This window comes from Carassius auratus, chromosome 14, assembly GCF_003368295.1.
Source record: "Carassius auratus strain Wakin chromosome 14, ASM336829v1, whole genome shotgun sequence".
Classification (NCBI taxonomy): Eukaryota; Metazoa; Chordata; class Actinopteri; order Cypriniformes; family Cyprinidae; genus Carassius; species Carassius auratus.
The window spans coordinates 18,669,483-18,688,317 of NC_039256.1; the positions used below are offsets into that span (position 1 = coordinate 18,669,483).

General features: G+C 39.5%; 1 protein-coding gene across 2 annotated transcripts; it reads right to left on the reverse strand.

Moving 5' to 3' along the window:
* Window positions 1-354: 354 nt before the first annotated feature.
* LOC113113881 (synaptopodin-like) lies at window positions 355-18,197 on the reverse strand. 2 transcript variants are annotated; one of them, XM_026280408.1, is made up of 4 exons: window positions 18,069-18,197; window positions 13,549-14,816; window positions 5,747-7,662; window positions 355-3,226 (listed from the first exon to the last, which is right to left on the reverse strand). In XM_026280408.1, the coding sequence occupies exons 2-4, from the start codon at window positions 13,742-13,744 to the stop codon at window positions 2,483-2,485; spliced, it is 2,856 nt and encodes a 951-aa protein (XP_026136193.1). In that variant the 5' UTR covers window positions 13,745-14,816; window positions 18,069-18,197; the 3' UTR covers window positions 355-2,482. The 2 variants fall into 2 exon arrangements, with proteins under 2 accessions (XP_026136193.1, XP_026136194.1); XM_026280409.1 differs by lacking the exons at window positions 13,549-14,816; window positions 18,069-18,197 and adding an exon at window positions 9,939-10,211.
* Between the last annotated feature and the right edge of the window lie 638 nt (window positions 18,198-18,835).

The following is an 18,835-nucleotide window of genomic DNA, read 5'->3' on the forward strand; positions in this document are numbered from 1 at the left end:
CAAAAGACATTAGGCCAAACTTTTTGATTAAACACTTTACTTAATCCTAGCGTATGAATGCTATTCGAAGACTAGATTGAATGTTTTTTAAGATTTTGTCTATACTGTCCAATTCTCAGTTTTGGGGAAAATAGTAGTAGTAGTAGTAGTAGTAGCTAGTAATTATAATAATAACAATATCCTAAATAAGCCTACCATATCAATAAAGAAGCTCAGAATATAAACTACAACCATTTCCTATAATTATATTATTTTTCAGTTATTTGGATGTAAAACTATAAATTTGTAGTTATAATTAATAAAATTACAGATTGTTCTTTTAACATCAAAATAATCAATAAATGAAGCCCTTTATCCGAGAAGATGACATTGTTTGTGTTTATTCACTTAATTTAAAAACAGACAGAAAACAGACAGAGATAATAATGAGGCTGGTTACTCAGACATGATATCAAACTTAAAAGAAGTTGTAAATGTAAATTGAATCATACATAACATCTCCCATAATCCAAATGAAGGATCGCACAAGCACACAGGGGCTGTAAAGCATCCTTGGAAATGATAACATTATTCTCACCAAAGGTGCCAAGTCACTTTACAGCTGATGTCCCTGTCAATCAAACTGCCCCATATGCAAATACTCAAAAATCTGCTGATGCTCCGACACAGAGAATGATTTTCTCATGTGTGGTGATCCAATATTTGACCACAGGCAAACATGAGTACACTTTGTGTGCATGACCCTTGAGACTTAATCCTTAAATGAGTGCTAGGGATCAGCTCAGACAGATTTCAATATGTAATTTCAGAACTACGACAGACAAACATACGGCATTAAGTAGTGTAAATTACTGTTTACCACACAGTATACAGTGCGTCTATACCAGTCAAGTGTAAATGCATGCTGTAGACAGTCTGACAGAGGTGATGTTTATGTATATGATATACCCTTTCAAGTGCCCCATGAAATATGTTTATTTGTGTGAAATGTATATAGAAAAGCAATTATCTCACCTTACTGTACCAACAGAGCACTCAATCACCCTAAACCCAGAATCCATTTTATGTGAAATGCTGAAACACTGTGAAGATTAACTTGATTGTATAAAACATCAGCAAGAATCCTCTCTTCTCCTGTTTTTGCCCTCTTGGGAAACTGAAATATAATAATAGCAGTCTAAGCAAGGTGCATTAATGAACGCTGAAATGTAATCATTCCTACATTTTATGTGAAATCACACTGTACAAACCTCCTAATGCTTTATTTTTTCACCTCTGCCGTTGTGCATCAGACCATTTTATTTCCCTCATGTATTTCAGCGCTAAACTAATATGGAAACCTTATTGGATTTCAGATCACCTGCAGCTTCCATTTATAGTATACATAATATAGAACATTTCCTACCACTCTCTCTCATACCATAGAAACCTTGCTGTGTCATTCTGTCTTTACATCTAAATGAACTCACAATCAGCAAAAAGCAATCAGTTCCTTCCAAGTTTGACTCGAGTCGGACCTATTGTCACATTCCAATACTCTCTAACACATTGTCAAAACATACTGTACAAAAAAGCAAAGGGTCAATCCCTTTTATATTTACGTAGATTTAAAAAAATAATAAGGTTAATAACTAATACTGGTTTGAAAAGTCTTGCACGTTTTTTTTTATCTTTGGTTCTTTGGTACAACTTTCCGAGTCCATGTAATGCCTTCATCATTAGATTACAGACAGCTGCATAGATTTAGTCTTCATTTATTCACCCTCATGTTGTTGCAAAATGATATGACCTTGATAAAATCTTTCTTCCTTAGATTCCAACAACGACAATATATTAGTCATATTTCAGAATGTAACTTCATTTTGTGTCCCATGAAAGAAAGTCAGTCATATTGCTTTGAGTAAACATGTGAGGTGAGTAAATGATGTCAGAATTTTCTTTTTCTTTTTCTACACTACCATTCAAAAATTCGGCATTGGTAAGATTTTCAACGTTTTTGAAAGAAGCTCACTAAGTCTGCATTTATTTGATCAAAAATACTGTGAAAACAGTTTTTTTTTTACACTGTACACCAGTTTTCAAAATCACATGATCATTCAAAAATTTTTCTAATATGGAGAATTACTGCTCATGAAACATTTCGTATTATTAGCAATTTTGAAAACCATTTCGCTGCTTCATATTTTTGTGGAAATTTTATATTTTTTAGAATTCTATGCTGAATCGAATTTATTTATCAACAATAAAAAAGCCTTTTTGTCACGTTTGAACATTTTAATGCATCCTTGCTGATTAAATTTCTCAGGAAAATCTTACTGACCCAAACTTTTGAACAATAGTGTATTTTTTTCTTCCATCACACAGTCATCATACTGTACTGTATTCAACCTACGGCAAAATCCACAATGCTTTACATTCAATATTTAAAGGACACTTTGGTCGACAACGAAATCAGGCTGAAGTATAAATCATCAAGTGCTTCCTACAGATCTTCAGACATGCCTCCCCTCTTCACCTGCAGACCGCCGGCCCAGCCACGGGGGCAGGTGTTGTAGCTGCGCACTCCAGGAGAGCGCAGACCCGAATCCTCAGACTCCACCGAGGCGTCCGAGTCGGTCAGTGAGCGGGTGTTGTACAAGCGAACCGGAGAGTGGATCATGCGGGTGGGAGAGGGACTGGTAAGGGTGGGCGACTGAGCGCCCAGGATCCGTGGCTGAAATGGACTGACAGGACTGTGTTCATAAGGCACGATCCCGCCGCTCACCGGGGACATGGGCAGACTGTGGCCACCCAGCGCCCTGGGAGACGGACTGTTTTTCCGCTTTGCAGCATTGATGATGTTTTTGGCCAAAATGCGGTGGTTGGTTTTGGTGTCCTGGCTGACGGCCGGAGACTGGCACCTGGTTTCCCAGGGTGGAGACACTGGAGAGGTGGCGGTCGGCTTGAAGATGGTACCTGGAGATGCTGTGGTTGCAATGGGCTTGTGGATAGGGCTTGGGGAAGGGCATGTTGTGACGGGTTTATGGATGGGTCGGGTCGAGGGGGAGATTGGAGTGGGCTTGTAGATTGGAGAGGAGGATGTAGAGGTCACTAGAGGGCTGCTGGGGGACCAGACGGCGCTGGAAAGCACCTCAGGGCTGGTGAAGCGTCTAGTGAGGTTGGGCGTCCTGGAGGTTGGGGTGGTGGAGCCGGAGTTATTGACTGGTGCCGGGGTCTCCGCCTTAATCTGATAAGACAAAAGATAAGAAAAGATTACTCTTAGAGGTGAGACATCACTTTAATGTAGTGTCTCTATATCAACTAAATACACTCACAGACACACACACTGAATAATAAAAGGACTCAACAGTAAGGATTTTTCTGTTTGCCATAGTTCAAATTGTATATATTATATATCTTTAATAATATGTTTATTAATTATATATTTTTATTTCATTTAATATAATAAAATATTTAATAATACAACATATAATTGTATATTTACATTTTAAAGTTAAAATTATGTTATTCAATAGAATCCTTTTGAATCAAAACTAATTAAAGATAATATTTTTAAATGTTTTATCATTTTAAAATATTTTAACATTAACATTTTAAAATGTGTTAACTTATTTATTATAGGATATTTTTTTTTACCTTACTTTATTTTTGTTTTACAGCAGAATCTGATTTTGTCCCATAATTTTTTATGATTATTGCATTATCGATTCTGTCAGTTTGTTACTGTGAAGCTGCATTAAAAAAAAAAAATTCACACATCTAAATTAAAATGATCACATTTTGAGATTATTTACAAACATTTGCTAGGTGGATATATAATAGCTAGACATTATGATAGCGCAAATTAACTTGCAACCAAATGACACAAAAACAAGGAATAAAATTTGTGAGGCATAAAAAATATATATACACAATCAAATATATATGGTGTTGATCCATTAGTACATGTGGCAGTTCATTCAATTAGACCAAAAACTAGCTCAGCACACCTTCCTTACTGTTGAACCCTGCATAACATGTCACGATTCATTTCTTTTCTTTTTTGTTATAAATGTAGATAGTAAGGAATGTTAGTGTACAGGAACAAAGATATCATTACACACAAAGTACAACAGCAGCAGAACAATCCTGGATCCAAAGGTTCAATAACCATTCAAAAATCCAAGCTTTCCAAGTTCATGCCAGTAACAGGTTAGCCTCTAAACCACCAGTGAAACATCTAAAACACCTCCTGCAGCACTGCATGCAATTTCAGATGTGGTTAACGATATCAGGCCTTCTCATGCACCGTGTGATTATGTCAAGCTGTTTATTTTTGACCAATGTCTGAGTAGTTTCCCAGCACAGCACGATACCATGCCATCTTCAGATCGCTTGCATTCACTCTGCCAACACCACTAACCTTTACTGAGATATGCATTCGCACTGCTGAGGCTGCTGGGGATGTTTTCACCTCCAGTAAATGTGTTTTTCCAAGCATGAGGGAGGCCAGAGGTCAGGCCTTTAGCCTAAAGCTCAAGCCCACAGCGGCCAGTTTCGCCTCAGATGTGCATTTTCAGGGGGCAGGCCAGGAATGTGTGGGGCACATACATATTCAGTCGGCGTTAAAAAAGTGTCTAATTTCATTTTGGGTCAGAGCACTACGCGTCGGGTGGCTCTGATGCGCATATCTTTGTTTTGTTGCTCCAAGTGTATAGATAAAAACGACTCTGTGGGAAAGCCGGCCTGGGATTCTCATTGCAGGATAGATACAACCAAAAACTGAAACAACTGATTAGACGGGATACTGCAAATGAAAGAAGAAATCCCACAGGAAATTCAACAGATCAGTCAACAGAGGAAGATAATACAGTATGAAAACAAGAGACAGAAAAGAAAGTGTTTCATGGTTTTAATGAAACAGAGTAGACAAAATCATTTGAAAGAGAAGAAGCTAGAATGAAACAGTTAGTTTGAAAACAACCAGCATTAAAATAGGTACTACGTACTGCACGTAGTTATAAAATAAAATGAAATGATGGCTTTGTTTAATCCGAGACCTGCAGTGGAACACACAGCAGTGTATGCACCCTAACTGTTGCGCAGCATGCAAGTTGTAAACTAGAACTATAAATCAAAGAGAAGCACACAGAACTAATTAAGAAAAAGAACAGTGCGGGTGCCATAACATGAAGAGGGTCTCATATCCTCCTACTCATATTAAATTGTGTTTCGTACATCATAAAAGGCAAGACTCCATCTGCTAAACTGCTTATGAGCTTGTACTAACTCCAACCTGAAAACTTGGAGGCAAGCGTTGGAAAATGACACACTGGTCTTGTACCTAAAATATATCTGGCATGAGCACAAAACTGAATAAACTGTAGGTCTGAAACACAAAGCTGCACTAAATTACAATGTCTTGGTAAAAAAAAATATTTAAGGTTAAATTTATGGCCCTCTGGTGGCCAGTTTATGAGTTACAATTAAAGGTCAGTTTAACAGGTAGGACCTGAGATTTATTGCCTCCACATGCAATAATAAACAAGAAACAACAAAAACAAATCTGACCAAGAGTGCTAGATTTCAAGTTTCTTGTAGGCCTATTTTTTGTAACTTAATGCTCTCTTGTTACATCTAAGTGGACAGTCAGTGTCCAATACGTGTCCTTTTCAGTTTTCTTCCAATATACTTTGGTCTGAAGAGTACATACAGCAAAGAAGAGAAGAAATGGAAAGGTTTAAAAGAATGAAGAGGGTTTCCACACCTGTGGGCTGATACCAGCTTTTTTGGTGGAGAACGTGGGACGTGGTGCTTGGACGCCAGAGCGAGGTGAAGCCACACGTTCTGGAGCTAAAGGTGACACTGGGGAACTGATGCTGCCTGCTGTGATGGGACTGAGAGGCGTCACAGGAGGCGAAAAGCAATGGGCTGACCGATAGCCGGCAGATGGGCTGTACGGCGATGGCAAAGGGCTTGTGGGAAGGGAAGATTGTCGGGAGTAGGAGTGAGCGGTCACGACAGGTTTAGGAGCTGGGGCGGCTCTGGGAAGAGTGCTGTAGGGATCTTTCGTTGGGTTGAAGATGAAGAGGGATGAGTTTAGCTGGTATGGCTGATGTTTGGACAGCTCCATCTCAATTTTGGTGCAGCCGTTCTCCAAAGGCATCTCTGGAGGTGGAGCTGGAGCAGGAGCTGGCGATTTGGGAAGGACAGTCTTTTTCTGAATGGCCTGCTGAGTTTGAAGTGTCTTTGAAATTTCTGCACTTATATTGGAGGAGTTTACTATGGCCTTCACTCGACCGGGCATGTTGGATTGATATACCCATGAAGGAGGCAAGGACATGGTAGGAGAGGGTGATCTCAGGTCCTTGCTGTCATGGACATACCTTTCCATCCTCGACTGGCGTTTGGCAAACAGTTCAGCTCCTTTTCCTGAAGCATTGGTCAGGGCCTGCTCCGGCTTGTGCTCCATCCTGGCACGCGTTCTGGAGCTTTTCAAACTCAAGGCCCACTCTGGCACCGCAGCTTCCTCGTGAACGTCCTCTTCCTTGGCCAGGAAGTTTGAGGCTTCGGCCCCAAGAGCCAGCAGCTCCTCCTCCTGCCCTGCGTCTGGCTGGGGTTTTTTCTTCTTTTCATCTGCACACTGCACCAAGGACAGGAGTTCGGGATTGGGAGCCACTTTTGGTTTCTCCTGAAACGTGAACATCGACTTACGGGTTGCTCTGCGAGCCCGGCCCTCATCGAGGATCCCCGTTTTGATGGGAGCTACAGATCTCTTCTCACTCAAGAGGTCAGGGACAAATGTAGGCTTGGGGACATATGGGCGGATGTAGTAAGAAGAAGGCTGAGGTGAGGCAGCACGGCCTGTGTTAGGTGGAGGAGGGCTGGAGTAGCTGGGGAGAGGAGGAGTCGGATATGAAGGTGGAAGTGGTGGTGGAGAGAAAACAGGTCTTGGGTGCACTGGGGGAGTTGTAGAGTCATGGGCTGGATGGATGGCCGTGACTGGACTTGTAGCTTCAGAGGATCCTACTGTTGTTGGGGAGAAAAATGGGCGAGCTGTTCTGTTCATGATGGTGGGCTGTTTAGTCAGCGTCTTATCTGCTTTTCCATTGCATTGTGCATTGTATCCATTTGGGGTTTCTTTATTGTGTGCTCCATTGGCTTCAGCTTCATCTTCACCAGTTCTGTCTTTAACAGCTGAGTTACTGTCACTTCTACGAGTAACCTCATCCTTCACATGCTCTGTGAGGTCTTCTGAAAGCTCCTCATCCTTCTCATTGACGGGGAGAAAGTGTCTATCTTTGCTGCTTTCTTCTGCTACATCCTCCCGTGTTACCTCCCTAGCATCTTCCATGCCACTCCCAGTACTGTGGATTCTGCTGGCCGACCACGTGAGACCTGTCTTGAGGTTCCTGCGATTCAACTCTTTGTCCTGGTCCTCAGTCGAGCGTTTGTCCCATGTCTGTGGACTTTCAAAAGATGAATCAATTACATTCTTAGATGCCTCCGCTCCCCCTCCTCCAACGCTTACGAGTGTGAAAGCGTTCACTCTCTGTCTGCGCCGGTTGAAAAGCTGGACGCCTTTAGAGTTGGAATCGGCCTGGAGCTGAGCAGCAATGATCTGACTCTTGGTTCGTGCCTCCTTCAGCTCCTTCTCCGACAAACTGGCACTTCTGCTGAGGTCTGGAATGGCAGAAAAAACAACAACAATCAAATCAAGAGAAAATTTTAAAAAGCTAAGCTAAGTATTGCTCAACCCCGCTTTTGTGCACAACCCACCAAGTATCCACAAGTCTTATGAGAGAAAAGTTATTTTAAATGCTCGTAACTGTTTCAGCCTAACAAAGAGTGTTACATATAATATCACAGGCTTTTTATTAGAGAGAGTAATTGGGCAGGTTTTGGCAAATATTAACTTGCTTTATATTTTATTTCATGATCTCAGCATTGCTGTCACAATTATTTGGTTGCTATTTAATTTTCAGCTATAGTAGCAATGTGCTCAAATGGGAGGATAATTATTTTAAAACTCCAGAAGATTATATGTCTTTTAAGTAATTCTAGCCTCCATGAGTCACCCTGTTAATAAGGATGAATCATATTCGTTTGTCGACTTTTTTTGCGGACAGACTTATAAAAGAAATGCTGACACATTAAGTTCAAGGATTTGTGGTCAAAATTATTCTTTTCACAGTTTGCTGTGATTCACGGAGCCTGCAGGCAAATTTTTGTAGACCGTATAATGCTTTCACACATTTATAGTTCTAAGTACCTCCTGTAAATAAATCGTAATGCTGATATTTGCAGTTCTACACATATTTTGGCAAAGATGGATGTTAAAACAGTCATCTATTTGTTGAAAATGGCAAAGGTTTATTGACTGGGCTAAAAAGCCCCATTCCGAGCTGCAGAAAGTATTTCCTTCACCATGGGCTCTAGTCCCTCCCTTAGCATTCCTCAACTGCCGAGAAAATTCCCTGCTTGAGACTGCAGCATGCCTTGAGAAATCTCTCTGAGGCACAGGAACCATGTCTATTTGCTGACATCCTGACAGGTTCATGCCTTTCCATCATCAACTTCCAAGACAAACTCTACATTTAAATGCTTGAACTTTGACCTATTTTGATATATTGTGGCATCAAAGTTTCAGTAAATAAAACAAGATCCTGCCTACAAATGAATGAGCGTTCGCTTCGGGAAAGGAACATAACTTTTAAAACACAAAACGTCAACATCTTATACCAGAACATTACATCCTGAGGAACAGACTGTTAACAATTACATCACTGGCTGTACGGCTTGACTCAATATAAGCATAGTTAACCTGTGCAAACACAATCTGTTTCCCTAATAGACCTTTGAATAATTAACCACTTTAGGTTTCCCTGAGGTAGTTCTTAGCTTTTATCCTCAACCCCAGACTTGGCTGCAAACCTGAAAACAATTTTGTGAAGGTTTTTTTCTCTATCCAAGCAGGTAGGTCTTTGTCTTGCCAGAGCCGCAAGGAGCGTTAAAAAGTTAGTAAAAAAGACAGAGTTCTAAGTTTGTCCCATTTGTTTTATGTGCAGTTTGCCAGACTGAAAGGAGCTTTTATATCACATGGCATAAACTTATAATAGAGTATAATGTGCATCTGCCTTTCATTCCATCAGCAAAAACACATTTTTATTCAGTCAGGCCATGCAACACAACCTCTAGCACTGGGATAAAAAAGCTCTCAATTTTCCTTCTTTTCGGATATTAATCTTTACGGTGTTCCAAAAGATTAACTTTTTATAACTCTAGAGAAAAATTCAATAGTTCATAAACATAGATACAGTTTTCTTTTTTTAATAAATAAAATAAAAATTATGAATTTACTTGATTCAGTTTTAATTTGTTCCTTATTCTTATAAATTTCCCTTCCATATCAGAGCCAGACCAGAATAGTTCATTGAATAGCTATGACTTCACTCCCTGACTACTTTCTACTTTTTAAATAAATAAACACACTATAAAATTGTGGTAATGTGCAAAAAAAGAGGTTGATTAGGTAACTAATTTAACACATTTTAACACATGAAGCACAATTTTAGTTTTTATACACTGTACAATCAAAAAAACTTACACAAAACTACAAAAATACATTATGTCTGAGATCCACAAAGTGCAATTTGTCACTTTAATTTCAAAACAATGATGTTCTTTTCATTCTGCCTGTTGTCTGTCTAAACACAACACAAAGTGGCAACCAGTTTGGTTGATCTTTTTAAAACAGCATGGATTCACTGCAAAATATTGCTCTCGTCTCGCTTTAAATAGTCATCGCATAATATAATTTAAACGATCATGTCATCAGACCTCAGAACTTAAACATGACTTCATCACATGACTTTCACAGATCTACGCGTTTTATTAAGCAAATAGGCTACCGTTTTTTAACTTTCCAGAAGCACCGGGTCAAACTAAACTTATCTTACCTTAATTATCTCAGAATACAGTCTCTTTTGTTGCTGCTTCGCGAGCTTTTCTAATTTAACTTCATGTGTTTCCTCCACTCCCCCTTTAGCAGCGAGAGCCTGGATCGGATTTCGTGTCGTTGCGAATGATGATCTCTCGCGCGCTCCAAATGCGCATCGAGCGTGAGGCGGGCAGCTGGGGCACTGGACGAGAATTGCGCTTCACTTTTGCTTTTTTTTAAGGATGCCTATGCTGTGTGACGTTCCTGGCAGACTTTGATTTCTCTGTTTTGTTTTTTTTTGCTTCCAGATTCAACAGCGAAGAGCAGAATAGACTTAGAAAGCGGGGCTAGTTGTCACGCGGGAGATTGTCACAAGGGCTATAGTCAGAAACTATGAGGTTTTAAGCCAAAAGTCCAATTAGACACGTTTCTCTAGAAGTGGTTTTGCAGCAACTCTCTCTTATATATATATATTTATATCACCCACATGTTGATATAAACTGTTACAACCTTAAAACCCATTCCTTTTTTAAATGAAAGTAGAAGTAGAGTGATAGCCTCAGTCACCATTCACTGTCATTTAATGGGGAAAATATGCAATGAAAGAGAACGGTGACTGAGGCTGTCAGTTCTTGACCTTCTGCCGAACATCTCCATTTGTGTTCTACAGCAGAAAGAAAAGCATGTGGGTTTCAAAGGACGCGAGGGTGAGCAAATAATGACAACACTTTCATTTTTCGGTGAACTATCCCTTTGTTTTCGTTACCAGAGTCATGGATGTAGGAAAGATTCATATTTATGATTGCTATGGCCTTGGATGTACTTCAATAATCACATACAGAATATTTAAGGTTGCACATTCTGTTCCACACCAAATTAAGTGGCCACATTTCATCAGTGTCATGTATAAAGAATCGATGTGTCAGCTCTTTCAGAGGATTGGATGTCAGGGGAGAGAGCCATCCGGCAAACACACTCGCTTGGATGGATGGGACACCTGAGCCTCAAGGGTGGAGATCAATTTAGACCACAGAGGTTTGCTTGCTTAGCTTATTCATCATGCCTGAATCATAACCCTCAACTTATCATTAACAGAAGAGAAACACAGGAACTTCCTTAAACTAAAAAATTAGGAATTCAGGGAAAGGAATAATGTTTCCATTTGGTTGACACTGAGCTTCGTATGATATGTGGGCTCTCAGTTCGGACAGATGAGGGAAACTCCCTCACAGCTTGAGGATTTGGGGAACTGGCAGACATAAGGGTTGTATATCAAAGGTCAGATTCTCCTGTCGGATGTTATGGTTCGCTGGGAGGAAGGGATAAAATGACAGTTTTGCTCTGGGAAATGTATGCGAGTACATGAGGAGTGATGAGACCAGAAAGGACTAAAACCATGAATGTGCAATTACTGTATACATCACTGTCCTGTATTTGGAGACTGGTCGTAGTCTGCTACCTTACTCTCAAGCAGAACAACATTCACAGAATAGCTTCTACAGATCAGTTCTGATGCTGAGAAATGCCTTGTAACTGACCTGCTATTATGAAATGTACAGCTGTGGCCATAAATTACTGTAGATTTGTAAAGCTGCAAAATGAAAAATTATGATAGAAAAAAAGATTATCTGTCAGTTAACAGACAAATTGTATAAGGTCAGGGGGGTTATGACTTGGGTATATAAGTCCTCTTTTATTCACCGTATCTGGATTCAGTACTTTATTTTTGCATTGTATGTATTGGCTTATAAAAGAAAGAAGAAGAAAATTAATAAGAGTGACATTTTTCAAGAGGTATGTAAACTCTCAAAAAAAGGAATACAACTCTACCAATCATAAATAAGTTATGAATTAATGCATTTATCATATACAGTGTTAATATGAAATGTATTACAATTTATATTATTAGCAAAACAATTACATTTTAGAATATCTTTTAAAAAAATGACAGCAGTACTAAAACTGGATGAACTGTGCAAAATGTTTGTGTAAAACCTGATGATCATGATCTCCAGCATGATTTGAGAAGATCCAAAATGCAATCTTGTGCTGACTGTTTGTAAAAAAAAAAAACACACAAAAATTTGATTAATGTCCTAAAAGTAGTGTAGAATTAAAATCCTAAAACATTCTGAGAAAAAATTGCTCTCAGACTTTTGGATCACACTGTATCATTTTTCAGTCAAATGCTATAAGCATCTGGAGATGCAAGAAAGAGAAGCATAACATTCTGCGTCTCATCAAATCATGATACTGTGTGGCGACATCAATCCCATACAAGGAGAGAGAGAATGAAAGAAAAAGAGAAAATGCTGACATTTACTTCAGCATCTCTTCCTAGGAACAGTATGAAACCAATATAAAGTGACTGAATTAGCTGTTCCGCCTCAGCCTTTCCACATCCTCCCCTCTCGCCATTTTACACACTCCAAAGCTGTAACAACATCATAACAACCTCTTGAATTCTGCAAAAACAGTTTCAGACTGCCTCAAATGGGTCTGAATTCTCATCAGCAGGGTTGTAAAACCCCTCTGTCACACAGTCACTGGTGTGAACTGCCGCCTACTGCACTTACAATGGGTGCCTGGTCATCTGCAAACCTTATTATGCATTCTTTCCAGATAACATTACCCACAGCTTGAGCATTATGGTCAGTGGGTATGAAGTGAAGAGCTATTACTGTACGGCTCATCTGCGTCTGTGAGGAAACAAATGTGTCACTGAGGGTTTAGTAAGAACTGATGTCTAAACATTTAATGGATAGCAGTATGTTACGCCAGTCTATCTATCTGATGGGTCTTAGGCCTCTGTAGGGCCTGTAAAAGCATTCAACTTTTAAAGAATAAAATTGGCTTGACTCACTAATTTATTTTAAATTTATCACATGACTCTACTGAATACATAACTCTGATTGGTTAATCACAAAATTCTGCAGTCTGCCGTATTAAGACTATAATTACACTAATTGTAACATTATCATTCCAATTTGCACCCATTCAATTTCCTACATAGTTTTGTAAGTTGTGCTAGTAATTTTTTATCATATAATAGGTATTCCTAAACTTGTTTTGGCCTATACTATTTACTTTAAGTCCTACTAAGATTATAAGCAAATATTTTAATAATTAACAACACTTTTGGTTGCTCACGGTTCTCTGATATTTGTTTATGGCCACATGCCATCCAGGTAAACTAGTAAATTGCATGTTTCTTAGTAAGTGTTTTATTTTAATTGCTTTAGTGTTCATTTTATTCGTTTGTTTTATAATTTTAAAACCCCTGCATTTGAACTGACTCTCTAATCCATTTAAATGATGAACTCTGCAGGTATACTCGATTCTGATTGGTTAATTGCAACATTCTGCAGTCAGTTTTTAAAAATGTTTTAATTATTAGCTTTTCATCAACTCACAACCTCAGTTAGGAAACCCTGATTTTATAGTAATAATAAAAAAATAAAAATAAACTCTGTGTTTGCAATCATTTATTAAGCATTCATGTGAGGGTGTCGATCTGTTTTTTGCCAATTTTTCCTTACATATTACACACCCAAGGGATAAAGTATACTGTAATATATCACGTTCTTCAGATTCAGGTCTATAAAAGAAATAAGGAAGAAAATATTTACTTGTTTTCCGCTCCATCTGGCAAGACGTCAAGCCTGGCTTTGCTCTGACTCCGCAGCGGTCATCTTTCTCTAAAATGTTAGTACTGTGCCTCTCCAGGGACGTGTTTGCTCCAGTCTTGTTGAGGGTGGAGGATGTTGTAGTGCTAGGCCCACCCCAGCTGTCCCCTCTTCTAGCAGGCTCATGTTTGCACTCCATCCCAGCCCTGCTTCACTCCGTCCTTGCCTAAGAGATTCTCTTCTTTCGGCGAGCCCCCTTTTAGCCGACACGCTAGCCTGGGTGTGATAAAGTTTTCTTTTTCTCAGCTGGGGCCTACGTTTGGTTTGTAAGAGCTGGTTTCGGGATCCCGGATTGTTTTATGCTTCCCGACTTCCACGAAGAAACACGGATCAAACGCAGGATCAAAGTCAAACCAAAGCTCTACATTTTGCTGGATGCTTTCTTCACCATAATCCTTCAGAGTAGACGCGCTACCGCCCAGAGATGAGCTGAGAAATGTACTTTTGCTTTCAATCCACACAATATTATTCAAACTCTAACAAGACCTCCCTGGAGGTATTTCTCAATGCACCCTGGATCAGTTCCCATGGAAAAGGGCCAAGAAAATTTCACAAGTGGGATGTGCTCTTTTGCAAATGCGGCAAAGGCTGGGAGACTATCCTCTGTTCTATTTGCGTCTGTTTTCGATCTTACATCCAGATTTTTGTCTTTCTTTTTGAGTCACCAAAACATGTCCCTCGAGTTTATCGCAATCTCCCCGAGACAGAGTGTTTCTTTAAAGGCACGCGTAGCCCTTGGTCTCAAAACGTTTGAACAATGTCAAGATGAAGGGCAGTGCTTGGTGCTTTCCTGTCGTTTCATTAGCACATGAAAAAACACATTTAGCCAAAAGGTCGTCCAAATGTTCTGACTGCAGCTATTGTAGTTGCTAAACTTTCAAGCAGAGCTTTATTGTGCTCAGTCCATTTGTTTGGATTTTAAACAGATATGTTCTGTAGTTCTGATTCTTTATCCCTGTATTACTGATCAAATCTCTCTGGGTGGTTTAAGCCAAGTGATATGATCTCTAACCCAACATCAAGAGCAGACATATAGTTTATTTGCTTGTTTCAGATCTGGTCCAGAGAGGCTCCTCGGGCAACTATATGGTTTATCCAGACAGGGCTTAATGTCTTAACCTCTTGTTGTGTAGTTAAAATGAAAGGCCACTGCATGAACTTCCACTGCTGCCAGAGGACGAGGCAGTGATTTTCCTCTCAACTGCTACTTCCTGAAACATACAAGATGCAGACTCTCAGTCAACATATACCATGCTAATGCATTCAAAAGATAAAGAATATTACCATTTTAAATCTGAACTAGATGAGGTGAGAAACCTCGTGAAGAAAATATTCCTCTTTTTTATTATACTGTGTGAAGGAGGGGTATTTCCTCTGGCACTGTGCACTTGATATCATTTGTGAAAATGACACCCCACCCATTGTCAAATCAGTGGGAGGAATGAACTGCGTTTCCTACATGTGAAGTTGAAACAATGCATATCTCATTTTCCGCCTGACTAATATCAAGAGACAGGATAAGGAAAGGAATAGGTGTTGACCAATTAGGAGTTTTTATTTTATTAAACAGACTGTAGAGGAAGGAAGGTCAATATTTTTCGAAGCTGGAACATGTGAAATCTGTGCAGAAAGACTCACAGATTTTATAATATTTTTTCAATCCAATTGTACATTTCGTCCTCTAAATATTTGTACTAATTTGTCTGAGGACTTTATTTTATGATCATTTACTGTAACACTCAAGGCTAATTAACACAATTTAACCTTATTTAAATCCATTTTTGCTGTTTTTTTTCTTCTCAAAACCACTGCCAAAAGTCCACAGATTCCACTTGGACCACCTAAAAACCCACTAAACCCTAAATTACTACTAAACTGTTCTCAGTATAAGAATCCAAACTAAAACCTTACGTTTTTGGTGAACCATTCCTTTTAAAAAGTCATGATTTTTAAAGATTTCAAGGATGGAGTTCACTATAAATAATAAATATCTTTCAGTTTCTGTATAAGGAAAGGCTTTGACTGTTTCAGTTGCATGTTGAAACAGGACAGTGAGTAAATTGGCAATTGTACAAATAGCCGAGTCTAGTCTCAATAGCACTGAATCACCCTGTCAGCTGAGTGTTGTCTCTCTCACATCCTGTAGGCTACTGCAAGAGTCTCATGAGGTAATAAGACCCCATTAGTCTTCATCACCCCTTTCAAACACTGTTTTAACTAATAACACCTATGGACAAATGAGTGGTCTGTTTCACTCTTCCAGTGATTAACTCGACCCCTGTGCGTTTATGTTTGGGAGTTTACGTCCCGCCCACTCCAACAGTTGACTCAAAGTGGCCACAAAACGACACCCACTGTTCATGCCCTCCATGCCCTCCCTCCACAAATAAAGACAATCAACTCAACAAAACAAACACTCTCACCCACAAAAGCCTCTCACAAGCTCTCTGCCTTTCACTGCTTGAGACGAAACATAAAGAGCAGTTGCTTTGTTTTGTAATGCATTTGTAACAGATTTTAGTGCAGCCTTGGTGAGAATAAAACCCTCATAAAAAAATGTATACGGAATTGTTTCATCAAATTTTTCAAGATCCATTGGCTATTGTTCCTCATTGTTCTGTTAAAGTGGCCTAATGTAAATAATATTGCATTTAATTCCTTATATTAAGCATGTCACATTTTACTGTACATCAGGGAAGCTCAGACTATCAACTCTTAAAATTCAGTTTAATTGCATTCGTGAATGTTCCTCATAAAGTTACGAGCTAATTAGCAATCAGCTAAATCTTTTACTCGCCAAATATCTTGAAGGCTGGAAGCTGGTTGAAAGAAGGTTGAAAGCTGATGCATCACAGTGCATTTGAACTACAGGGCAAATTGTATGTTAAAAATGAGTATAATGATAAATCCTTAAGCGTTTTAAAGTTTCAGAGTATGCTTATCTTATCTGATTTCACTTTCCAGATATTTACATAAAACTTTAACATACCAGCATATCTGCATGGCTCACTCACATATCTCTAACGATTTGCCATCCTTTGATTTACGAGTCATTCCAATCCACTGAGGGCATACCTGGCTCATACACCAATCTGATGAGCTGCATTGAGCTCTACCCATCACATTCCATATGTTATCAGTCCCAGAGGCACCGGATGCAGGTACTGGGAGATAGTATTTGTGTGTGTTTGGGGGTGTATCCATTACAGTGCATAATATAAGCAGTAATGGTGTATGTAACGGTGTCTGACACAGCGTTTTGATAGACCCTTCGGGCCCGACAGGTCTCTCTAATCTCCCAGATCCATTACAGCCCTCCAGGGGCCAGATCCTTCAAGCGTATGCCACGGCACAATGCAGAGACCTGCTCTTCAACTCAACTTCTTTCGCACAAAGGCCTATTGAAACACCTGTAAGTGGCCTGAAAAATAATTTGGGGGTTGCACTCTACATTTGGCATTCTTTGAGAGTAATTCTCAGCAGATAGCCGGCATGCCTTGACTTGCACAGGTTGATGACAGACAGCAAAAACACCATTAGTTTTAAACTTCAATGAGGCTCAGAGACATGGTGCTTGCTTTATAAGGGTACTAAGTATATAGTGGGCACATATATAAATTATACAGGACAACATGGGGATGTGTTTTCAATAGCAAGCTGAATAATGACACAGCTGTCTTTTTTCGAGCACAATTTAAACTAGTCTAATATTTGAAGTTAACCTATTCTGTTATTGTATGATATCTGTATTGTATATACCACTATATAAATGTGACATGAAGTCTGCAGAGAATCACTTAGAAGAAGAATAAAATAATAAACCAGGTGCTTTGGCATAAAGTGTAAACACTCTAATTGTTTCAATTACATTTTATATGGCTCATTAAAGAGCCAGAGGCACATAAAAAGAAGAACAAGCAGTGAATCCATTACTAAACTTATCTAGCAGATAAAACTTTAGTAGCATTAAAACGCTGTGACTTAATAAGTCTTATGAATTATGCCACTCTATAAAATTTCAGATCAGATAAAGGTCAGCGACAGATGCTTAGCATGACGTCTCAGCTAAACAGAACCCCTGCCTAATGCATAAGTCATTACTGTCGCTAAGAAACCCCAGCACCGGATATTCATTCTACTGTTACTGCACGCTGCTCACATTTATCATCATGAGAATCACATGCAGGCAGGACAAAGAACAGCCAAACAGGGAACACATGAAGCCCATTGCCAGTGAGATTATTCCTCCACGGGAGGAGAGTGAAGTTAACATCCTGAATTAATCAACCCAAATATTTAGAAAGATAGACTTCAGAAACATTCCTCCCGTTTGCAGCTGGCTACCTCACACAGTAGGTTCTTCAAGGATGCAGTTTGCGATTCAACAGGTGATAAAGCTGTTTGCTGATAACACTATGCCAAGAGAAAACTCAGTGAAAGTCTGGAGCTGATGGTAGACTCACCTGTACTCCCAAGTGCTTCGGTGTGTATGTGATGGCTAGTTTGTACAGCCCCTTTTCAGGTCCTCCTTGCGTTCACCTCCCCCTCTGTCTCACATGGAGTCACGCTCTCGTTCTCGTTCTCGCTCTCTCTTTCTTTCTCGCAGACCGAAAGAAGGGAAAAGGGGGTGTGGACGAGCAGGAATTGGAACACAGAGTTCTTTGTCTGCCTTCTTCATATGGTTTCCTTCAAGCATGCATACTGAACACATTATGCCATTATATATTTTCATATTTAAAGTTGAGGACCGGTGTGCACTTTGCACTTCGTCCCGCTCAAATTTTTACACTGGACAGGGGAATAGAACGTATGCAGCATCTGCATGCACTAAAACTGCCAATATGCACTTGCTTCTGATTGCTAGGAGTTATAAAAAGTAACCAGTGTCGAGTGTTTTCTCTTGAGAAGAATAAAGTGTAAAACAAAAGGGCCTTGCAGATTGGTTTCACAGACGTGGAGAGCCCCGCAAGGATTCTTGAGCTGCGTGTTGAAGCAAAGTAAGACACTTAAAGTCTCAATGGGATGGGATCTAAAGCCCACTGATCTCCCAACAGAGATGTCTGTCTGAGAACAGACATGCAAGATGGAAAACAAAGTGGCAGGAGAAATACTGACTTCAGAGCATGTTTAAAGGTTATTTTAGTGAAAACGATCTTTATGATATCCCAGAGTTGTATGCAACTGTGTAAACTAAGCTCTGATCTGTATCATCTCTAAGTGCTTTCTCACA

What these genes read in the sequence shown, in the direction of transcription:
- LOC113113881 (XM_026280408.1), bottom strand. Translation starts at nt 13,744, where the DNA reads ATGGAGTGCAAACATGAGCCTGCTAGAAGAGGGGACAGCTGGGGTGGG. An exon ending in CCAGATGGAGCGGAAAACAA is followed by an intron (nt 7,663 to 13,548) that starts GTAAATATTTTC and finishes CTGCCATTCCAG; the next exon opens with ACCTCAGCAGAAGTGCCAGT. An exon ending in AAGCTGGTATCAGCCCACAG is followed by an intron (nt 3,227 to 5,746) that starts GTGTGGAAACCC and finishes TTGTCTTATCAG; the next exon opens with ATTAAGGCGGAGACCCCGGC.